This window comes from Schistocerca nitens, chromosome 1 (assembly GCF_023898315.1).
Source record: "Schistocerca nitens isolate TAMUIC-IGC-003100 chromosome 1, iqSchNite1.1, whole genome shotgun sequence".
NCBI lineage: Eukaryota > Metazoa > Arthropoda > Insecta > Orthoptera > Acrididae > Schistocerca > Schistocerca nitens.
In genome coordinates, this window is record NC_064614.1 from 511470893 (window position 1) to 511491430 (window position 20538).

At 40.0% G+C, this 20538-nt stretch overlaps 1 protein-coding gene across 1 annotated transcript in view; it reads right to left on the reverse strand.

Annotated features, from left to right (window-relative positions):
* LOC126253170 (phenylalanine--tRNA ligase beta subunit) overlaps positions 1–20297 on the reverse strand; it is a 117626-nt gene extending 97329 nt beyond the window's left edge. The window contains exon 1 of the mRNA XM_049954329.1: positions 20134–20297. Within this exon, the coding sequence (XP_049810286.1) occupies positions 20134–20191 (58 nt within the window). The 5' untranslated portion in view covers positions 20192–20297. The remainder of the gene's footprint in view (positions 1–20133) is intronic.
* Between the last annotated feature and the right edge of the window lie 241 nt (positions 20298–20538).

Below are 20538 nucleotides of genomic sequence, written 5' to 3' on the forward strand. Positions count from 1 at the left end.
GTTACATCAAGACAAATTCAGTATTGCAAGCGGCAGCTACAACAAGGGGAAAAAAATGTGCATTTCTTGATTCCAGAATAAGTGAACCTGACCACCTCCTTAGGAGACCATCCCACCTGGATATGAACAGAGCTGGATCATGTGGAGGCCACTCAACTGGCTTCAGTCTGGAACTGGAAGAGCCAGGACTAGCCTCCAGAAATGGTACTTCTCTGTGGATACCACCAAAAGTGACTATGGAGACAAACACACCACGGAACACATATTGGTCTGTCAGCTATTCCCTGTGTCTTGCACAGAAGATGATGACCTGCTCGTGACTCCAAGTATAATTGATGTGTGGTTCTTTTTTTCCATTTATTTTTTTCATAGTGGGTACCAAGGCAATGAATTTATTAAAAGACTGTGACATTTTGTACTTTTGCTGTATTAATTTTATTTAGTCACAACTAGTTTCAGTCTTCTACACCATTCTCAAGTGATTGTGTGGTTCTGTAAAATTGATGTTGTGAGATTTTGGGTAACAATAGTGTAGCTTAGTAATTATTTCTCTCTTTTGTTTTTAATCATAATTATGATATACTGAATTTGCTTTTGATTCAAATAAATAAATATTTCAAATACAAACAAAATGATAACAAAGGTCTATTAGTCACAGACAAATACTGGATTGACCAGCCAATTTGTGACACACTAAAATATCCCTTTATTTTGGTACACATTCCAGTAGTGAGTGACTAGTTGGTTCTCTAGTGCAAGTAGTAACTAAATAATATAAGAGGGTAGTTGTTAGTGTATTAATGCAGTTTTGTGTGTGTGTGTGTGGGGGGGGGGGGGGGGGGTCACGGGAGGGACATGTGTTTGTGCAAGCAAGAGAGAAAGATTGGTGAGATGTGGTAGGTGTCATTAGCAAACACAACAATGCCATCTTTGGCATATCAATACCCAGCTCATTCATTTTGTGAAGATTTTATCCCCATATAATTGGTAGATTAGTATCTTTAAATTGTTCCTCCCAGAGACACATGTATAATGGTCTTCCATGAGCAAAGAGCTTCAATGCTCCCACCCACATTCTGAATCCATTTACATTCTACTGCATAATGAAAGCTGTCTAGATGGTGAGTCTACAGTGTTGGAAGAAAGTGCTTTCAACACTTAATGATTCCATGTTATGTACATCAAGTTCCATTTTGTAGCTGCACCTGTCTACTGTAGATTCCTGCTAGCTTGTTCTCACCCTTTTTATGTTTACATTTCCTGGCCAACACTTTCTTATATTAGAGAGAGGAGGTACAAGTTAACATAGCGATACTTGAGCTGGCATAAGGTGGTGATTCCACACCAGACACTTTTTATACTTAATGTTAACTTTTGTTTTAATTATGGTGGTTTCTAAATTCCTTGCTGGCAAGTGTGGAATTTCTGCTGTAGGTCATACAGGTAGTATTTACAGCAATATCAATTTCTGTCTATGTGGCACTATATGCCTTTGCGACGATTTACTTGAGTGTCAAGGTAAATGACGTAGGTTACACTACAGACTTAACTGCTTTAAATGCCTTCCATGCTTTAACATGATGTATTTGTTCAATGATTTTCAATCCTTCATTTTTTTGCTTCTAACCAAATGCAAGACAGTCCTTGCTCCACAATGAGCAACTATCAGAGAAAGTACACAAAACACATGGGGTGTTCCCAGCTAATGTGCAATTGATTCACATTTTCCACATATTCCTTTGTCTCCATATTCAATTGCTGTGTGTCTGGACTTCTGATAATTGCAACAATATGTGGGATCTGAGACAGACGGTTATAACTTTGATAGGTACACCCTCCTTTATGGTATTCTGCCAATGTTGAACAATCAAAGTTAAGAGTAAAAGCTGCTGTCTTTCCTACTATTTGTTTACTTCAGACATTAAATGCATGTGTGCATATGGTACTACTACTACCTACCCACTCTTCCTACCCAGTCCTCCTCCTCCTCCTCTGCCACTGGGGTGTGCGTAAATTCTTTGCACGCTGCAATACCTTTGCTGAAATTTAGAATACTGTACATTTCTACAACAACTGTATATTCCCATAGAACATTCTTTAAAATGGTGATGGTATTCTGTAGAGAAGAATGTGTTTCGAGTACAAATACTCTACAGGGTGTTACAAAAAGGTACAGCCAAACTTCCAGGAAACATTCCTCACATACAAAATAAAGAAAAGATGTTATGTGGACATGTGTCCAGAAACACTTAATTTCCATGTTAGAGCTCATTTTAGTTTCGTCAGTATGTTCTTCCACCTACGCTCAATGGAGCACGTTATCATGATTTCATACGGGATACTCTACCTGTGCTGCTAGAACATGTGCTTTGTCAAGTACGACACAACATGTGGTTCATGCACGATGGAGCTCCTGCACATTTCAGTCGAAGTGTTCGTGCGCTTCTCAACAACAGATTCGGTGACCAATGGATTGGTAGAGGCGGACCAATTCCATGGCCTCCACGCTCTACTGACCTCAACCCTCTTGACTTTCATTTATGGGGGCATTTGAAAGCTCTTGTCTATGCAACCCTGGTACCAAATGTAGAGACTCTTCGTGCTCGTATTGTGGACGGCTGTGATACAATATGCCATTCTCCAGGGCTGCATCAGTGCATCAGGGATTCCATGCGATGGAGGGTGGATGCATGTATCCTCGCTAACGGAGAACATTTTGAACATTTCCTGTAACAAAGTGTTTGAAGTCACACTGGTACGTTCTGCTGCTGTGTGTTTCCATTCCATGATTAAAGTGATTTGAAGAGAAGTAATAAAATGAGCTCTAACATGGAAAGTAAGCGTTTCCGGACACATGTCCACATAACATATTTTCTTTCTTTGTGTGTGAGGAATGTTTCCTGCAAGTTTGGCCGTACCTTTTTGTAACACCCTGTATTTCAAGGCACATTATTAAAATGGCTTCCTTTCCTTGAGTCAAAGTAATGGGTAGCATCAGTCTAATTTCTGCTAAAAGCAGCAAGGTGAGCTCTTTTGATCACAGGCTGTGGGGGTGCATCATACTTGTAATGAATGGGTCTGTGCAGTGAATGCCACAGTACATAATTAAAATTCCTCTCCTCACAACCAATGACTGGCAATCACAAGTACAACGCTCCAACAGTTAACAAGGAGATTCAAGCAATGGAACAGCCAGCCACACTCTGGCCATGATTAGCCATATCCCACAATGTCATATAACAACTTAAAATTCTATAAGCTGATTTTCATGTTAATTCAACACAGTCTTCAGAAATAGACACAAGGTGTAACAGTGGTGGTAGACGTTTGCAATAAGCTGGGCAGCAGGATTTTCAAACTTCAAAGGGATGGATCACTAGCTTCAAGCAAGTAATTGCCACAGGAATCTGACTTCCAGTCTTCACCAGGAGAAAAAAAACCCATAAAGAATGTGGAAGCAGTTTAGTGAAGTTGGGAATACTTTCTGCATATGTTGATAGTGAGAGGAAAAAGATGAACAGGCAAAAAGACTGGAGAAGAAAGAACAACAGTAATAATGAAACAATTCTGCCAAAATGCATGAACAATCCTGATTTGACACTCCGAGACAGGAGAAAGTGGTAGGCACCGTGCTTTTATAAGCTGATGGGCAGAGAGCAAGGAGACATTTTGAGACCTTCTTTGACAACACTGTGATTCCTTTTGAGACCCACTGGTACATTCTGTCTGAAACTCTGCTGGTGCCAACTGATGTGACCCGAAAACATCGAAGACACATGACTTGCAGATAAGAACCACTCAGTGAAAAACTTGAGAATCTCCCGATGTATAAAATTTTCAAATAACTTAGGAGACTGCATTTGTGCCTTTAATATGACTGGATGTGCACATGTCGAAATATCAGCAATTGCTGAAGACGTCATCCATCTGCATTCGAGTATATTATTTGAATAAGATTCAATCCATTCAGTAGTAGAAGTATCTTACAGAGAAAATACCTGTCACGCAGAGAAGCACAGATTGTGACATGTACACCAGGAAAGTGGTGAGATGTCATCAAACTTGCAGTCCATGTGCCATGGTACAAAACTCCATCTGAGCTGTGCCTACTGTAAAATTGCCCACATGAAGCAATTCTCAGTAGCAGTCTCATTAAACTAGAATTAATTAGGAATCACATTCTTTTTGCTTAATGGACATGCAAATGAATGCAATGAACAAAATAGACATTCTGTTCCTTTTTTAGGTTTTTAAAAGTTTACTGTAATTTTTAATTTATTTATTGCAATGTATAAGTTCACTCGAATAAATAAATAAAAAATATTATGTTTTCATTATATGTGTAAATGCCTTTTCCCCCCTCTTTCTTAATCATTTTATGCTGTATTGAATCTTATTTGTCACAAATAAGTTAGAGTCACACAATATTGTTGGCTCGGAGATGATGAGAAGTTGTTCAGTCACCTAATTGGAAAATGTTTTCTTCTCCATACATGAAAGTATGAAAGTTGTGTTTAAAAGTATCAGATGAATGCAAATGACAGTAATGAATGTGTATCAGATGAGTGTACATGACAGTAATGGATGTATGTATATAGTGTAGAGTCAAGTTTGTGTTGTTATTGATAAGAGAAGGGGTAGGGTGAAACCCAGTGCCAACACACAGTCTACTCCTCTAGGCTGGAAACAAGTGGGGCTCCAAGATTAACATATCCATCCCAAAGATGGACCACCATCGAGAGTGTCAAGCACTTTATTGTACACTGCAGAGATGTATGGACTTCAATGCAAGACACTGGAACAAAGCCTGCTGATCAAGAATCTTACATCACTACTTCTCCTCACTTTGATGGCCAAATACAAGGTGAAACTTCCTGCCACCACCTGGATTTGAGCCGATTACTACTCATCAAGGGCTATTGAACAGGCCTACACCAGTAATGTTGAGTACAGAAATGCATATCTATCCCAAATGAAGTATCATTGGGACTTCAGCTGGTATAGCTGATCTGATGGTTCTATCACCATCTGGGCAATAACTTCTGGAGTGCAAAATAGAAAGTTTTACAGCAGTGGGTTGACAATCATACTCTCCCAGAAATCCTCCTTACTGGTTAGCATGCTTTTGTTGAGGAAGTGGGACGGTTTATACACCACATAATCGATGTTTTGGTCTCTTTAATCTTCTTTGATTTACTAAACACTGACTCAGTAGTAATAGTGGCAGACTATGGCTCCAGTTATTAATATGGTTTTGGCCTCTTCAGTCTTACTGGATTTAGCCTCAGCTACTAAAAACTGACTCAGTAGTAAAACTGGTAGCTGTGGATCCAGTTATTAATGCAGATTAATATGTTCTTTAATCTTAACGATAATCATGCATCAAGTATACCTGTAAACTGACTCATTCCACATCATTTAAATAAAGAAACATTCAAACGATCTATGGAACATGTAATTCACTAACTAAATAACCAACAAAGTAATGAACTAACTAATCAATCTCCAGTCACACCCAAGATATTTACTTTGTCACTTATCACTTCTTTTACCTTTATCGATGTCTGTTCAAGTGAAAAATGCTGACCGGCTCTGTGGTTCGGAATCCATGTTAAGCAGTAGGTCCCCCTATAACTGGTTAGGTAAGTCAGTCCACAGGTGAGAGGAAAGTTAAGGCAGACCACCTCCAACAGAATCATGTCTACTAAAGGCCAATCATGATGACAGCTTTAACCTTTCTCTTTACTCAAAATATTGCAGATGTACTGTTTCCGAGTCTTCACAGCAACTCTCTCCTGCTACTCAGTGTTCACTGGCAATTGCTGTTTCACCACAGAACTGGCTGCCTCCTAAAATAAGACCCTGATTTCAGGAAGGCTGCATCAGTAGCTTTGTGGAAGATCTATGTCACACAGTAGACCTACTCTAAATACTGACATGATGTTCATCACAGGCAACTGGCTGTACAGCATCCAGTTAGTTTCCCAGAATACCTGTTTTTGCTGCTGTCACTGCTCTCCGAGTTAGATACTGCCCCTTGTTTTGGGTGAATAAGGAACTGGTCACTAGACTTTCAGTCAGTATCACTTCTCATAAGCAGCATCTGCAAAGGATGGTTGTGAAGTCCCCATGATGGAGAATGATCCCCACGCAGTGCTGAAATGTCTCATTTTACCAGCAGTTAGAAGACAACTCTTCCAACAGAAGCAGGTTTTCTAAAACTTGACTCCGGCTGTGGGTGGTGGAAGAGCCTCAAAGCACATTGAGTTCTAACATATCCAAATATGAGAAATTGTTGGAGAAGTTCTTGAATGAAGTCTGTGTGCACTTTACTACACTTTACTATCAATATGATGGGGCAAGTAAACACAGCATACTGTTATTAGATGTAAAATATGTAGTGATACAGCCATAGCTTGTAGTCAAGTGCTAAGTGTGGTGACATTCACATGAAGATAACAATACTCTATGATTTGCCTTTTCACTATTGAGGTCATCATTCCTATAAACCTCATATATGCTAACAAATGAGGAATCAGAAGGCTCGAAGTGTGTGTTGTAAATATATGAAGACAGACTTCAACTGTGGTAGTATCTTACACTCTTCTATGTTAGTGCTGTAACCATTCAAATACTGCTGAAGTGTGGACATCGGTTTCAGAAATCTCTCCCCTTCCCCTTCTTCCTTTGTCTTGTTGTTGATGACCTTCGACTGCAATACAGGTATTCTCACTGATTATCTCCTTCCTCCTACTGATAGTATGGCATTTCTCTTGTAAGAGCTGTCTCCTGACTTGGCTTCATGATTATGGAAGAATATCTGCTGCCACTGGAAGCTCTGTAGCACTTATATTACACTGAAAATATTGTTGCAAGATGTGACAATGCAGCATGGCGTATTAGTTAGCACTGCTGGCTGGCACCCTGCAGGTTGCCAGTTGATACCAGACCAACTGCATTTATTTGTTATTTAGTATTTATCACTTCTGGAAGATTCTTGAAATATCTTATGTTGTATTGTTTACATATTCTGGAATATTGAATGATGTTTTTATAAATAGCAACATTCTCCATCCAGGAGGTCAGTTCTGTTCTGGCTATACAATGGCATCAGTAATCAACTTGCTTTGAGCTCTAAAGTGTTCTACTTCAATGAGGACCTTGCCTTCAGATTTGGACTTGATTGCAGTTTTGACTTGATGTAGCTTGGTGTAGATACCAGGTACTTCAGAACACCTACATCACCGTGACTCCAACTAGGCGATGGAAAACCCATCACATACATGGACAAGAAACAGAATGCAAGCAAAACATGTTCCTCAGATCTATATATTCAGGAGACAGGTGAATTCCAAACGACCAGTAAGTCAGCTGCACATCAGGCATCCATTAGCGTTCTCCGGAAATGCTGGTCAGGAACCAACAAGATGGTAGAAAGGATTCAACTGAATTGCCAAATACAACTGGTGAGACAACACAGTGTGTTCAGAAAATGTGTACTTTAATTTTAATGGCTCACACCATCAGTGGTTCACAAACAATGAAGGGAAGCTCAATAGCTGGGAAAAATTCCGGGCTGAACTGAGAAAAATGTTTTGTGACAATCAACAGCAAGTTTCCTTAGTTAACAAGAAATTAAAGAACAGATCCCATCTTTGGAAAATGAAGCAGTTGTACACACAGAATGTTTTGGTCCTATACCACATCACGAATACAAATATGACAGATGCTGACAAAATCTCACACCTGATTAAAAGGGGTCACAGAAGACATGTACTTAAGCTCTTTGGCAAAGGACATCAACAACAGAGGAATTCATCAAGTGGTGCCAGTAAACAGAAGAAAGATATCAGAAAAGAGCTGGATGGAAGAGGTATGACCATCTGCTGAATGGGTCCCTATGGCAGTTGGTGGTCCATGAGCTCACCTCTCCCATACCCCAGATAGTAAGAGAAGACATACAGCACTGTATGGCAACTAGGAGTGTCAGATTGAGTACATATGAGCCAACAGCCATGAATGTCAACTCGATGCATCAAAGAATAGGCTTATTGATTGATAGCACCAATTTCCATAATTAGTCAAAAGTTCCATGAAAAATGGATTCTGCCTACTTGAGCTTATGCTGCAACTATCAAACAACAAACATACATCCAACCAATGCAACTGCAACCAACTCCTCTGCCAAGTACTGTGGCCCACGGAAGAACAGACATTTAGAGGCCAGAGGACAACAAGCAGGTACGTTTCCACTATGGACCCCAGGAAACACTGTATGCTACCGCATATAAAGAAAACGAATTTTTCACAACCACCATACCGCCAGAGATCAGTACTATTAACGCCAGATATCTACAGACAATTATAGTCGACCTGTGACGAAGCCCCTTACTGTACCCTGGATAAGATCGCTCTTCAACAGGTTGCCGTGCAGAGGCACCAGACGCTCACCTAGCCACTGACTTCAGGAAACTGAACAAGGCAACCATCTATGGAGGTGTGGCAGCACAGATACGAACCCTTCATGGTGGCAGACACCAAGATGTCAGGAAATGTCACCAATAGCCAACCTGTATGAGTGCTAGTCAACTCAGGGGCTTCCTTTTCTGTAATGTCAGATGCTTATCGTCATCAGCTAAACAAGACTGTATTACATGATGTGAAAGTGACTGTGCTGAAAGTCACAAATGGGAAATATATCCAGCTGACAGGAACACGTACTGCATGAATAACTACCAATGACGGAACACAGCCCTTTGAATCTCTAATTTTAACAGGAAGTAGTTATAATGTTATCTTACATGGGACACTTCTTGAAAGCTTCACAATCAGCCATAGACAGGAAGGTCTAAGCTCCAGATTGACAAAACTATTCCAACAAGGACTCATAACAAAGATTGTTCTGCATGAGGTTTTACCACTGAAGACATTGTCATCCCACCATCAACAGAAGGAATTCAGTCACCAATCGAGGTGCTCAGCTGAACTGTGATGCTACTGTCAACTGCAAATAAACTTCTGAGGCTCACAAAGGTAACCTACAAACCACTGATGATCATAAGCGCTGTGGATGGTCAAGAATAACTTTGAATCACTAATTGTCATGAGCATCCACAACTCATTCCTAAGGGTATGTGCATAGGGACAGCCAAATCACTCCAGGAATGGCAGCTTAGTATCATCTATGAAGAATCATGCTCTACTACCACTACAGACAACATAGGGGAGGAAACTACTGACAAATTGTCAATAAGATCTGGCCTGGCCGAAGAACACCGTCAGTGAGAGAGAGCCATTCTGTGTCAATTTTTGGATGCTTTCAGATCCAGAATGGAAAAAAGACAGACCAAGCAACCCACAGAAAACATCCTACCAATACTGGGGATCATCCATCAACTAGTCACTGCTCAAATGTGTCACCTGCTGAATGATGAATAATCTGGAAGGAAGAGGAGAAGATGATGGAAGATAACATCAATTAATCTTCAGGGAGTATGTGGTCCTCTCCTGTGACCTGATGAAGAAGCAGGATGGCACATAGCATTTCTGTGTCAACTACCAACAAATCAACAAAACCATGAAGAAAGATTATCCATTGCTGCGCAATGATGATAGCCTGAACTAATTGAAAGGAGCCAAGACATCCACACAGGCTATTGGCAGATCAAGGTTGTCGATGTCGACTATGGAAAAATTGCTTTCATAACTCTAAACAGCCTCTATGAGCCTAAAATTTATTTGGCAAACCATTTAGCTTTTTGACAGGCCATCATCCCTATATTGGCTGACTGTCCCGAAGTATATGTCGGGTTGATTGGTGAGATGGGCACTGAGACTTCAGGAGTATGACATCATAGTGGCATACAAATGCAGACACAAACACAAGGATGCCAACTTTGGTGCAACACAGTAGAATGGATGAAATCGCAAACATCACTTCATTAAATGACATTACTGCTCAAAGGAGGGAAGATACACCACTGCTGAAAACAAAGAAGCCTTGAAAGAGGAGGAACTGACCAAAGGGAAATTTATATTAATAAACAGAGCACTGTATAAATGGAACTACAATCCAATGTGGTGAAAATGGCCACTCATCATCCCAGCCCATCTACTGCCAACTATCCTGAAGTATTTCCACAAAGCTCCAATGTCCAGTCACCTGGTATTAGTGAAGACTACAGACAGTACCACTGGTCAGATTTGTACCAATCCGTCAGACACTATGTAAGCCACTGTTAAAGACTGCGAATGACAGAAATATGTGCCACAATTGCCTTTGGGGCATCTGGTATCAAATCCTGTTGCACTTCTGTCACACTGAATGATTCTCGTTGGAGATTTGATGTTTTACCAGATTCCTGATATTCATGGTACACTTGTGAAATGGTCATATGGGAAAATCCCCACTTCATCACTGTAGTGCAGGAATGGGAACAGGGAAGGGGATGAAAGGGATAGGAGGGTGCAGGACAATGACTACTGAATTGAGGCCAGGAGGATTATGCGAATGTATGAGATACTGCAGGGAGAGTTCCCATCTGTGCAATTCAGAAAAGCTGGTGTTGGTAGAAAGAATCCTGATGGCATGGGCTGTGAAGCAGTCATTAAAATGAAGAACACTGCTGGACAGCGTGCTCAGCAACTGGGTGGACCAGCTATTTCTTGGCCAAAGTTTGTCATACACCTATTACCCGCAACCTACCCTCCTACACAGGGTGGTCCATTGATAGTGACCAGGTCAAATATCTCACAAAATAAACATCAAACGAAAAAACTACAAAGAACAAAACTCATCTAGCTTGAAGGGGGAAACCAGATGGCACTATGGTTGGCCCGCTAGATGGCACTGCCATAGGTCAAACGGATATCAACTGCGCTTTTTTTAAATAGGAACCCCCACTTTTTATTACATATTCGTGTACTACGTAAGGAAATATGAACATTTTAGTTGGACCACTTTTTTTGCTTTGTGATAGATGGCGCTGTAATAGTTACTAACACATAAGTACGTGGTATCACGTAACATTCCGCCAGTGCGGACGGTATTTGCTTCGTGATACATTATCCGTGTTAAAATGGACCGTTTACCAATTGCGGAAAAGGTCGATATTGTGTTGATGTATGGCTATTGGGTTCAAAATGCCCAACGGGTGTGTGCTATGTATGCTGCTCGGTATCCTGGACGACATCGTCCAAGTGTCTGGACTGTTCGCCGGATAGTTACGTTATTTAAGGAAACAGGAAGTGTTCAGACATATCTGAAACATCAACTATGACCTGCAACAAATGATGATGCCCAAGTAGGTGTTTTAGCTGCTGTCACGGCTAATCCGCACATCAGTAGCAGACAAATTGCGCGAGAATCGGGAATCTCAAAAATGTCGGTGTTGAGAATGCTACATCAACATCGATTGCACCCATGTCATATTTCTATGCATCAAGAATTGCATGGCGATGACTTTGAACGTGGTGTACAGTTCTGCCACTGGGCACAAGAGAAATTACAGGATGATGACAGATTTTTTGCACGCGTTCCATTTAGCGAAGAAGCATCATTCACCAACAGCGGTAACATAAACTGGCATAATATGCACTATTGGGCAACGGAAAATCCACGATGGCTGCGACAAGTGGAACATCAGCGACCTTGGTGGGTTAATGTATGGTGCGGCATTGTGGCAGGAAGGATAATTGGGCCCCATTTTATCAATGGCAACCTAAATGGTGCAATGTAGGCTGATTTCCTAAGTAATATTCTACCGATGTTACTACAAGATGTTTCACTGCATGACAGAATGACGATGTACTTCCAACATGATGGGTGTCCAGCACATAGCTCGCGTGCGGTTGAAGCGGTATTGAATAGCATATTTCATGACAGGTGGATTGGTCATCGAAGCACGATACCATGGCCCACACGTTCACCAGATCTGACATCCCCGGATTCCTTTCTGAGGGGAAAGTTGAAGGATATTTGCTATCGTGATCCACCGACAATGCCTGACAACATGCGTCAGCGCATTGTCAATGCATGTGCGAACATTACAGAAGGCAAACTACTTGCTGTTGAGAGGAATGTCGTTACAAGTATTGCCAAATGCACTGAGATTGACGGACATAAATTTGAGCATTTATTGCATTAATGTGATATTTACAGGTAATCACGCTGTAACAGCACGCATTCTCAGAAATGATAATTTCACAAAGGTACATGTATCACATTGGAACAACCAAAATAAAATGTTCAAACATACCTACATTCTGTATTTTGATTTAAAAAACCTACCCGTTACCAACTGTTCGTCTAAAATTGTGAGCCAAATGTTTGTGACTATTAGCGCCATCTATCACAAAGCAAAAAAAGTGGTCCAACTAAAACATTCATATTTCTTTACGTACTACATGAATTTGTAATAAAAAATGGGGGTTCCTATTTAAAAAAAACGCTGTTGACATGCTTTTGACCTATGGCAGCGCCATCTAGTGGGCCAACCATAGCGCCGTCTGGTTTCCCCCTTCCAGCTAGACAAGTTTCGTTCTTTGTAGTTTTTTCATTTGACGCTTATTTCGTGAGATATTTGGCCCGGTCACAATCAATGGACCACCCTGTATAAAAGATACCAAACATTTCCTCCACCAACTCTCCACAGTTTCTGTTCCTTTACCACATGATGCCCTGCTAAAAGTCATTATTGACACCACCTCCCTTTACACTAACATCCCTAATGCAGCTATTGAACCACTGTCTTTCCCAATGCCCAACAGATTCCAAACCAACATCCTCCTTCCTAGTTGCCACGACCAACTGTATCCTCACCCATAATTACTTCTCTGCTGAATGCATCACCAACAAACATATCTTGGGTGCAGCAATGGGCACCACCATGGCACCATCCTGTGCCTACCATCTACATGGATCCTTTCTTTAACAACACAGACTTTCAAACCCCTCACCTGGTTCATGACCACTGATGACATCTTTGCGATATGGATTGAGGGTGACAACATCTATCCACATTCCTCCAGAACCTCAACATCTTTTCCCCCTTTTGCTTCATCTGGTCCTCCTCAACAGAAATCCCTAGTTTATAGCATATCAATAAAATTATAGGTACATTAATCAAATTTACCTTCTCTTCCAAGGAACAGTATGGATGTTTTCTCCTTATATAATGTTGCAAGTTTGTTGTGTCTCCACCTTCCAAACTAGGGAAGTGGCATTCTGTGACACAACTGATGTCTGAAGATGACAGTGCAAAATAGCTGAATAGACCAGGCGGGGGCACAATTTGCTCCTTCACGTACACCTGCACTGTCTAACAGACCACACCACATGGCAACAGGTACAGTATTGTCCAAGCAATGCTGGAGCAATTCTTATCTCACATTTGTTGCTTGTTTCTGTCAGCATTGTAATTAAAATAGCACTTATCGCTTTTCTCACAGTCTATAAAAAATCCAGTACTTCAAACCGATGGAAATTTTGCGAATAAACTTACTCGCTTGTAAAAAAAAGTTTTATTTGAAAACCAAAAACTTTGGCAAATTAGTATGCCAGTTTTTTTAACTGGTAATCAATAACAAATGCAAAAAAACCTGTTTAACCTACAGTGAACAAACATAAAATAACATCGATTATTAACAAGTAAAATACAGGTATCAGTTTTAACCAGTCAGTTTTTCTCATCCCCTAATAGTAGGTGACATTTCAGATCTTTATATGTGCTGTAACTGACTCCCACACAAGGCATCGATAATGCAATGTAGACCACACAAAAGTCATATATCACATAATAGTTGCCCAAATAGACTCCCCTAGACCCATAGTTGAAGCATTGAGTGCACTGAAGGATCATGTTTTCAAGTTTTACAAGTGTTGTAGCCCCAAACTTTTTTTTTTAATATAATTTATTATTTGAGGTCCAGAATTTTCACTGAGTGAGATATTTGGCCCGGTCACGATCAATGGACCACCCTGTATAAAAGATACCAAACATTTCCTCCACCAACTCTCCACAGTTTCTGTTCCTGCATCACTTTCAAGGAGATCACACAAGTGGCATGAACAACAGTCAAGACCTTTAAGATTCGGCATGCAGTCAATTTTCTTATCTCTTAAATGTCAGTTGCAAAAGATAACTAATTTGTTTCTGGGTTGGAGAAGGACAAAACTGTACAAAAATTATGAGCTCTGGCATGGTTATCTTATTGTAGATGTTATGCTGTTAATGATGATGGCAAGTAAGGTGACAAATATTGCTTTCTTGTTGGGCACCATCGTCTTGCACAAATGGGTCTGATTGGATTGGATAGGAAATAACTCTGTGGCAGAAATACAGAAATGATCATGTAAATATGGGTAGTCATTTCTGGGTACCTCACTGAAGATGGTTTGCCTCCAAGGGATATTGTAGGCCTCATCAAGATTGAGAAAGTCTTTTATGGCATGTTGCTTGCATAGCAAAGCTAAAACAATTTCAGGAGGGTAAGGTTATCAATTTCCAGAGCCCACACTATAACTCACTGAGGAGCAGCTGGTATTTGAGAAAACACACATGATGGCAATCCACCATACGTTTTAAGGTAATTCCCATGCAGCTCTTAAGAGCAACACCACAACAGTCACTCAGGCAAATTCAGTCTTTCCCTAGATTCAGGAGTGGGATCAGGAATGCATCCCTTGAAGAGTCAAGAATGTCTCCTGTTTCTTTCACAGATTTTAACAGAAGGATTTCCTTTACATTACCTGCAAGCTGCCACAACTTGGCATACTATGCATTACGACTAGATGTGAACTTCTGCAAAATGTCCTGCCACTGCCTGCCGCTTGCAGAAATACTCCTGATGATCTCCCATGTAAATGTTGGCTGATTTGCATTCCAACTGTCACGAGCCACTCCTCTGTCTCTGATTCCACAAAGAGACATATGATCTTTGCAAGTGAACTAATGACTTTGGAATGGCTGTACCAGCAACATGGATAACGGTTGTAATGTGATCCAGCCATTCTTGGACACTGTCACAGTGTTGAAACACAGTTCGTTAACGTATAGTGTCTAGTAAGTTTTGCTGATCATTCATTCAGGCAGCTTCCTTTCAGGCAGTGCCTGATTTATTCGATGTATCCAGGTTGGGAAGTGCAAATTGTTGACGAAGTTCCAATGAATGCTGTCAGAGAGAGCTGGGAAAATTAGTAGCAATACTGAAATGTGTGCTCGGTTTTATGTTCTGAAGAGATAATTCTCTTTTTTGTGTAAGGCTCTCAAAGGCTCTGCCCTATGGACATGTTTCAACAGAGTTCCATAACATACTGTATGCATTAAAACTTGAAGAAATGGTTGGTGGAACTGTGTGATGAGGTGGTTCTGAAATTTGTTATCTAGAACGTCATATGGGTTCGATACTGAGGTCCACGTGGCCATTCTACACAACACATGCACTGTTGCAGCAAGTGCTTGCAAGCTGACATCTAATGGGAGAGGTAAGGAGCGATATTCCACATTAATTAATGTGGCGATAGCACCTTTAGCCCTCCTCCCACCGAGGTCATCCATTCTGTGGAGTATATAAGCTCTAAGAACAGGGGCCCCATCTTTGGATTGGGTTTCCTGGAGATGCAAACATAATGCCTTACTTGTGTTACCAGTCTCAGTTTCTTAATGTGAGTCCTGAACCCAGTACGTTTCAATTTAGAGTGAGGGCCATTTTATCACTGAATTTTTTTATGCGACTCTCTTTAACTTTTTACCTTTGGTTGGAGTCTGTATTGGTCAAGGCAGATATATATGAACCTTTTAGTTCCCTCACACTGATTTACAGTTCTATACATTGATAAGCAGTTTATCGTTACTATTTCCTGACAAAATAATTATTGGATGGTCTGGTGACTTTGGACCCACCTTTCTTGGTTTTTTTCTTTTTCATATTCTTTGCCTACAACTGGTTGTCATCTTTGGTGACTTGCCTATACCCTCTGCCGTTGATCTTATACTAGTTTTTATTTCTGCTATGCTATATTTTCAGGTGAATTTGCACACACATGTATTCATGTTAGTGTTACTTGTTTGAGACTAAGTAGGCAGGTAAAATTTTTGTGTTGCTTCTTTTCAAATGAAGTGAAGGGCACTCCAAAAGAAAGAGACTTCACTGTCTTGTAGGCTTTTTGGCTTCCACATAAGGCATCAATTTTGTCACCTTGATTTCTTGCATTTTCCTTTCTTTGTGGCTACATGCAGATTTACCATCCAAGCACTTTGCACAGAGCATGGATAGCAGACACATTTCCTCCTTCACAAGCTGGCTCATGGTGGCTACTGCACATTTTTTGTCCTTTACAAAGGAAGATAATATGCCCATAATATCAACATTTACTACAAAATATTGGTTTTGGAGAATATCATCACACTATAAGCTGGAGAGAAGCTGCCTTGACATATTTGGAAAAAGTCAGTGATTTATAAGTTAAGGAAGCCATTTTTCTAACTTAGCTATACTTTTTATGATTTTCCTCACCTGGGCCAGCCGACAGCTGTGATCCACCCATCGGCAGTGTGTTGTATGTAGTCAGGGGGATGCAGTATATTTGAAATACATCTTGTTTGTAGAGGGCATGTTGTTAGTGATGGCACACTCTAGTATTGTATGTTTGCTTTTCTAATCCATTTATGAGTAATGGTAGAGTCATACTGGATTTTTACACTGTTGTATGTCAACTTTTTGAAGGTTATTACATTGGATTTTTTTCAGTGCTGTACATTGTCTTTTTGGTAGTTGTTGACTTCTAATTTTCAAATTCGTTACTTAATGGCTTTTTCATTTCTGATTTTTGTAGCTCTTAGTTTATCATTTCAAATTTGTTCGAATGTTAAATTGAATGTAGTATGTTTGTCATTCATTTCTAGTTACGGATCCAACTTTTAAATTTAGCAGTTAGTCATTAGAAGCTGCCACAGGGGATGATATGACTCGTGTCAAAGGTTCTACAGTTAACCTACTTAGTTTTTTTGATGTGTGTGTTAGGTGCCACCGGTGTAGGGAGCTGATAAGGTTTCCTAGAGTTCCTTCTTTCACAAGCAAGGGACTCACATGAGTGGAGGTGTCACTGAGGTGATGTTTTGAGATAAATTAGGTGAGGTCCCTGGTTTGAGCAATCTAGGCTGGCCTTGCATGATATTGTGTTGTTGACATACTGTTGATGTTATCATTATCCTATTTGGTTTTATAGAGGGAGCGAGGGTTATCTGTAGAATGTGGTTCTTCCTCTAGGGGTTTGGGTCAGAGCATCTGACTGTAAACCACACTGCAGAGTTTAAGGATTATTCAATTGTGGCTGGCACTAACACTTTTGAGGATTATTGGGGATCAGTTAAATCTGTTGTGAGAGAGGAGGGGTGGGGGGTGAAGAGGTAGGTAGGGGGGAGGGGAGGTCCAAGACGCACCCTTTGACTCTGCAATCTCATCTCAAGTATTGTTGGCGGAAAAGTGTGCCTGAGAATTAATGTCCGTTTAAATGTGTTAGAAGCTGGTGCATAAAATGTATAGCCTGAAGGTAGATAGTTAAACTGGGAGAGGGGGAGGGGGATCATGCAGTTTAGGGTTTTGTGGCAGGAAGAGGGTTTTTTTTTTTTATGGCATTAGGCTGGCATGTCTGTTTTGCTTTTGTGGTTTATCTGTTCGGGAGTTGTGAATTGTGTGTGTACGTGTTAATTGGTATTTTTTTGTGGGTACTTTATTGAAGACGGGCATTAGCTGGTAGTTGGGCAGTGTTTAGGGAGTATGGTCTGAGCAGGATGGTTTTTTGGAATGTTTTTCTTTGTGTGTGTGTTTGTGTGTGTGCGTGTGTGTGTGATGTCCAGATTATTTTTGTATTTGACTGTGCTTGGTAAGTACATTTTGTGATCTTTACAATTTCATTTTAAGAATATAGTTTGTTTATATAAGTAATTTTCTTTGCAATGTGGATTTTGTCATTTATGCTTAATCAGTTTGTATTATCTTGAGGATATTTATTAATTTACACTGATGGCTGTTGTAGGTGTTGTCCAGTTTTGTCAGTTTGGAGGGAGCTGGAGGGGGACTGGAGGGATTGTGGTTTACAGTTGGGCTATATAAGTTGGGTGAAAGATGTGGTAACAGTTTTTAAGTTGTATTGGTGTTTCTGGTATCACTGTCTTCATTTGAGCTGTATAGTTCAAGTGAAATTTGCCATACCGGGTGTTCGATTTGTATCTGGCTTGCTGATAACAATAATGTGTATTCTGAATTTTTTTGTTTGGGTCGATTGTCAAGAATTTCATGCTTGTCATGTTTTGGTTAATACTTGTTTCAGGGCGGCATCATTATTCTTATTGTTGGATATACAGTTAATCCCCTGCCAAAACTTTAACAGTTGTCCTGTTAATTCCAGTTCACCGCCCAAGTTAAATATTTCACCTCTTATTTATGTTTGTTTACAGGTGTAATAAGTGGTGTTGTGGTCACCATATTGAATATGCTTAACTATGGGTCGCCACAATCTTGATCGTATCACAGGTCAAAGAAGGCTGTTGGAACTAAAAGTTTCGGTAATCCCACTCACCTTTATAATGATCTATATGGACTATTTCTTTTGCAGGCCATGGCACCACTGCTGTCTTTCATTTTGTTGTGACTTTCAAGGGCGACAACATGCTTAACCAACTTCTTGCATAGAAGATGGCATTCTGCCTAATTGGATGTTGACATTCCATGAAAAAGGTGTAATTTCTAATCTTTTTAAAGAATTGATGTATTTTCTCAAGGTTTCTAACAGTTTTTCAATGTAAAATGAGGACAACTTCTCTTTTTATGACTAAATACACATTTTGGTAAAAATCAGTAGTTTCAAGATTTTATTTTGCTCTGGTAAACTATCCATCCAAGCTCTCTGTGTTGACTGAGTGTGTGTGCTCACTAGCAGGCCACACAACCCATTGTAACTAATTTTAACTTTTTTATTTTATAGACTGAATAGCCTCTATTAAGGGCCATGACAGCTATGGAAATAAGGGTTCATCCACACACAGCTCCATTTATTGGGCAAGTATTACACAATCAGTACACAGTAGTATTCATAGAGGTTCCTAGCTTATAACTACTTTTAAATCAATGGTCAGCCACACAACAGTGCCAAGCAAACCCCTCGCCCCACATACACACACGAAAAAGGAAAAAGCACAAAATTAACAAAAAAGGTAATAAACCCCATTACCAAGATCTCTTGTCCCTGTAGCACACAATATTCCACCATCAATGCTTGCCTAATTCCCTGAGATTTTTGCAACTTGGCATAACCCAGAAGTCACATGTAGCTTATCAAGTGAAACTGGTGCAAAGGGTAAGGACTGAGTGTTAATGAAACATATGTACCTAAACAGTAACCATTATGCTGATGACAGTTTACTACTATAGTCACATTAATAAACTTCAACAACTAATGCAACAACATAACATGGAAACTTTGAAAGTAGACTTGAAAATCATCTACAGAATGATTAAAATGATCAACAGTTAACACACTGAAAGGAAAATTAAACAAATACACAACGAAATAAGTAAACCAGTTAATGAGGATTTGTATATAACACAGATCGAAACAATGAGTGCCTAAACAGGAAAGTAAATAAATTGGAGGGTTGTTGATTTGAAAGAACAACAACGATGAATACGGAAAACGATCGTAAAGCATGGATTGGTACGATTTCATTCAGCACTGGTAGTCAAATGACTTATGGCAATTTATAATTTATGTGGTTTTAGTGGGCGGATACCAACAGAATACATACACAATTATTTTTTTGCACATAAATAATTTGTGATATGAACTAGCGACACGTAATCTGTGGAGTACGAGTGAATCGTTATGTTGAACAATAATAAATAACTGATTCTGTGTATGAAATACTCATGCATCTTGAAATATCCCACACTTACTTCGATGTCACAGTAGCAAGATATAATATGTCTTCGAAAAAAAAACATTCTGTTATTTTGAGAGGCGCAAATCGTCCGATTTCGTGTAAATGACATACCGGTGGCTAGCAAAATATTGACCAAGGTACTGACATTTCCAAGCAGAAACTGTGTAAATTTTTATCGTCCGCTGTTACTTACTGTATTTCTCTCCAAGAGCTTCGAAGAGCCAGTCGCGTTTGATACCGATTGTTGGCATTTTCGTCCTTCTTCGGAAACAATTTTCTTCCACTACTGTTAATGTTTATATTTACACTGACCACATGGCTCAGCTGCACGTCACAATATTTTATCATTCAAAGATGCGCCTTCAGCGAAGTTGCCAAAGATGCTCCCTATCGAAAGAAATCCGTGTTTGTATACGTGGGCACAAGGTAGCAGACGAAAACTTCGGTTGTGTCAAATTGATTGATTTTCCACCAGAGAACGTAATATTTTTAATATTTGTTTCTGGTATGAATTTTACATTAGTAATAAGTTTACAGTGAGTCGGAAGTTTGCTACAAACAAGAAATGAAAGACGCTAATTCACACAGTCCGTAACAT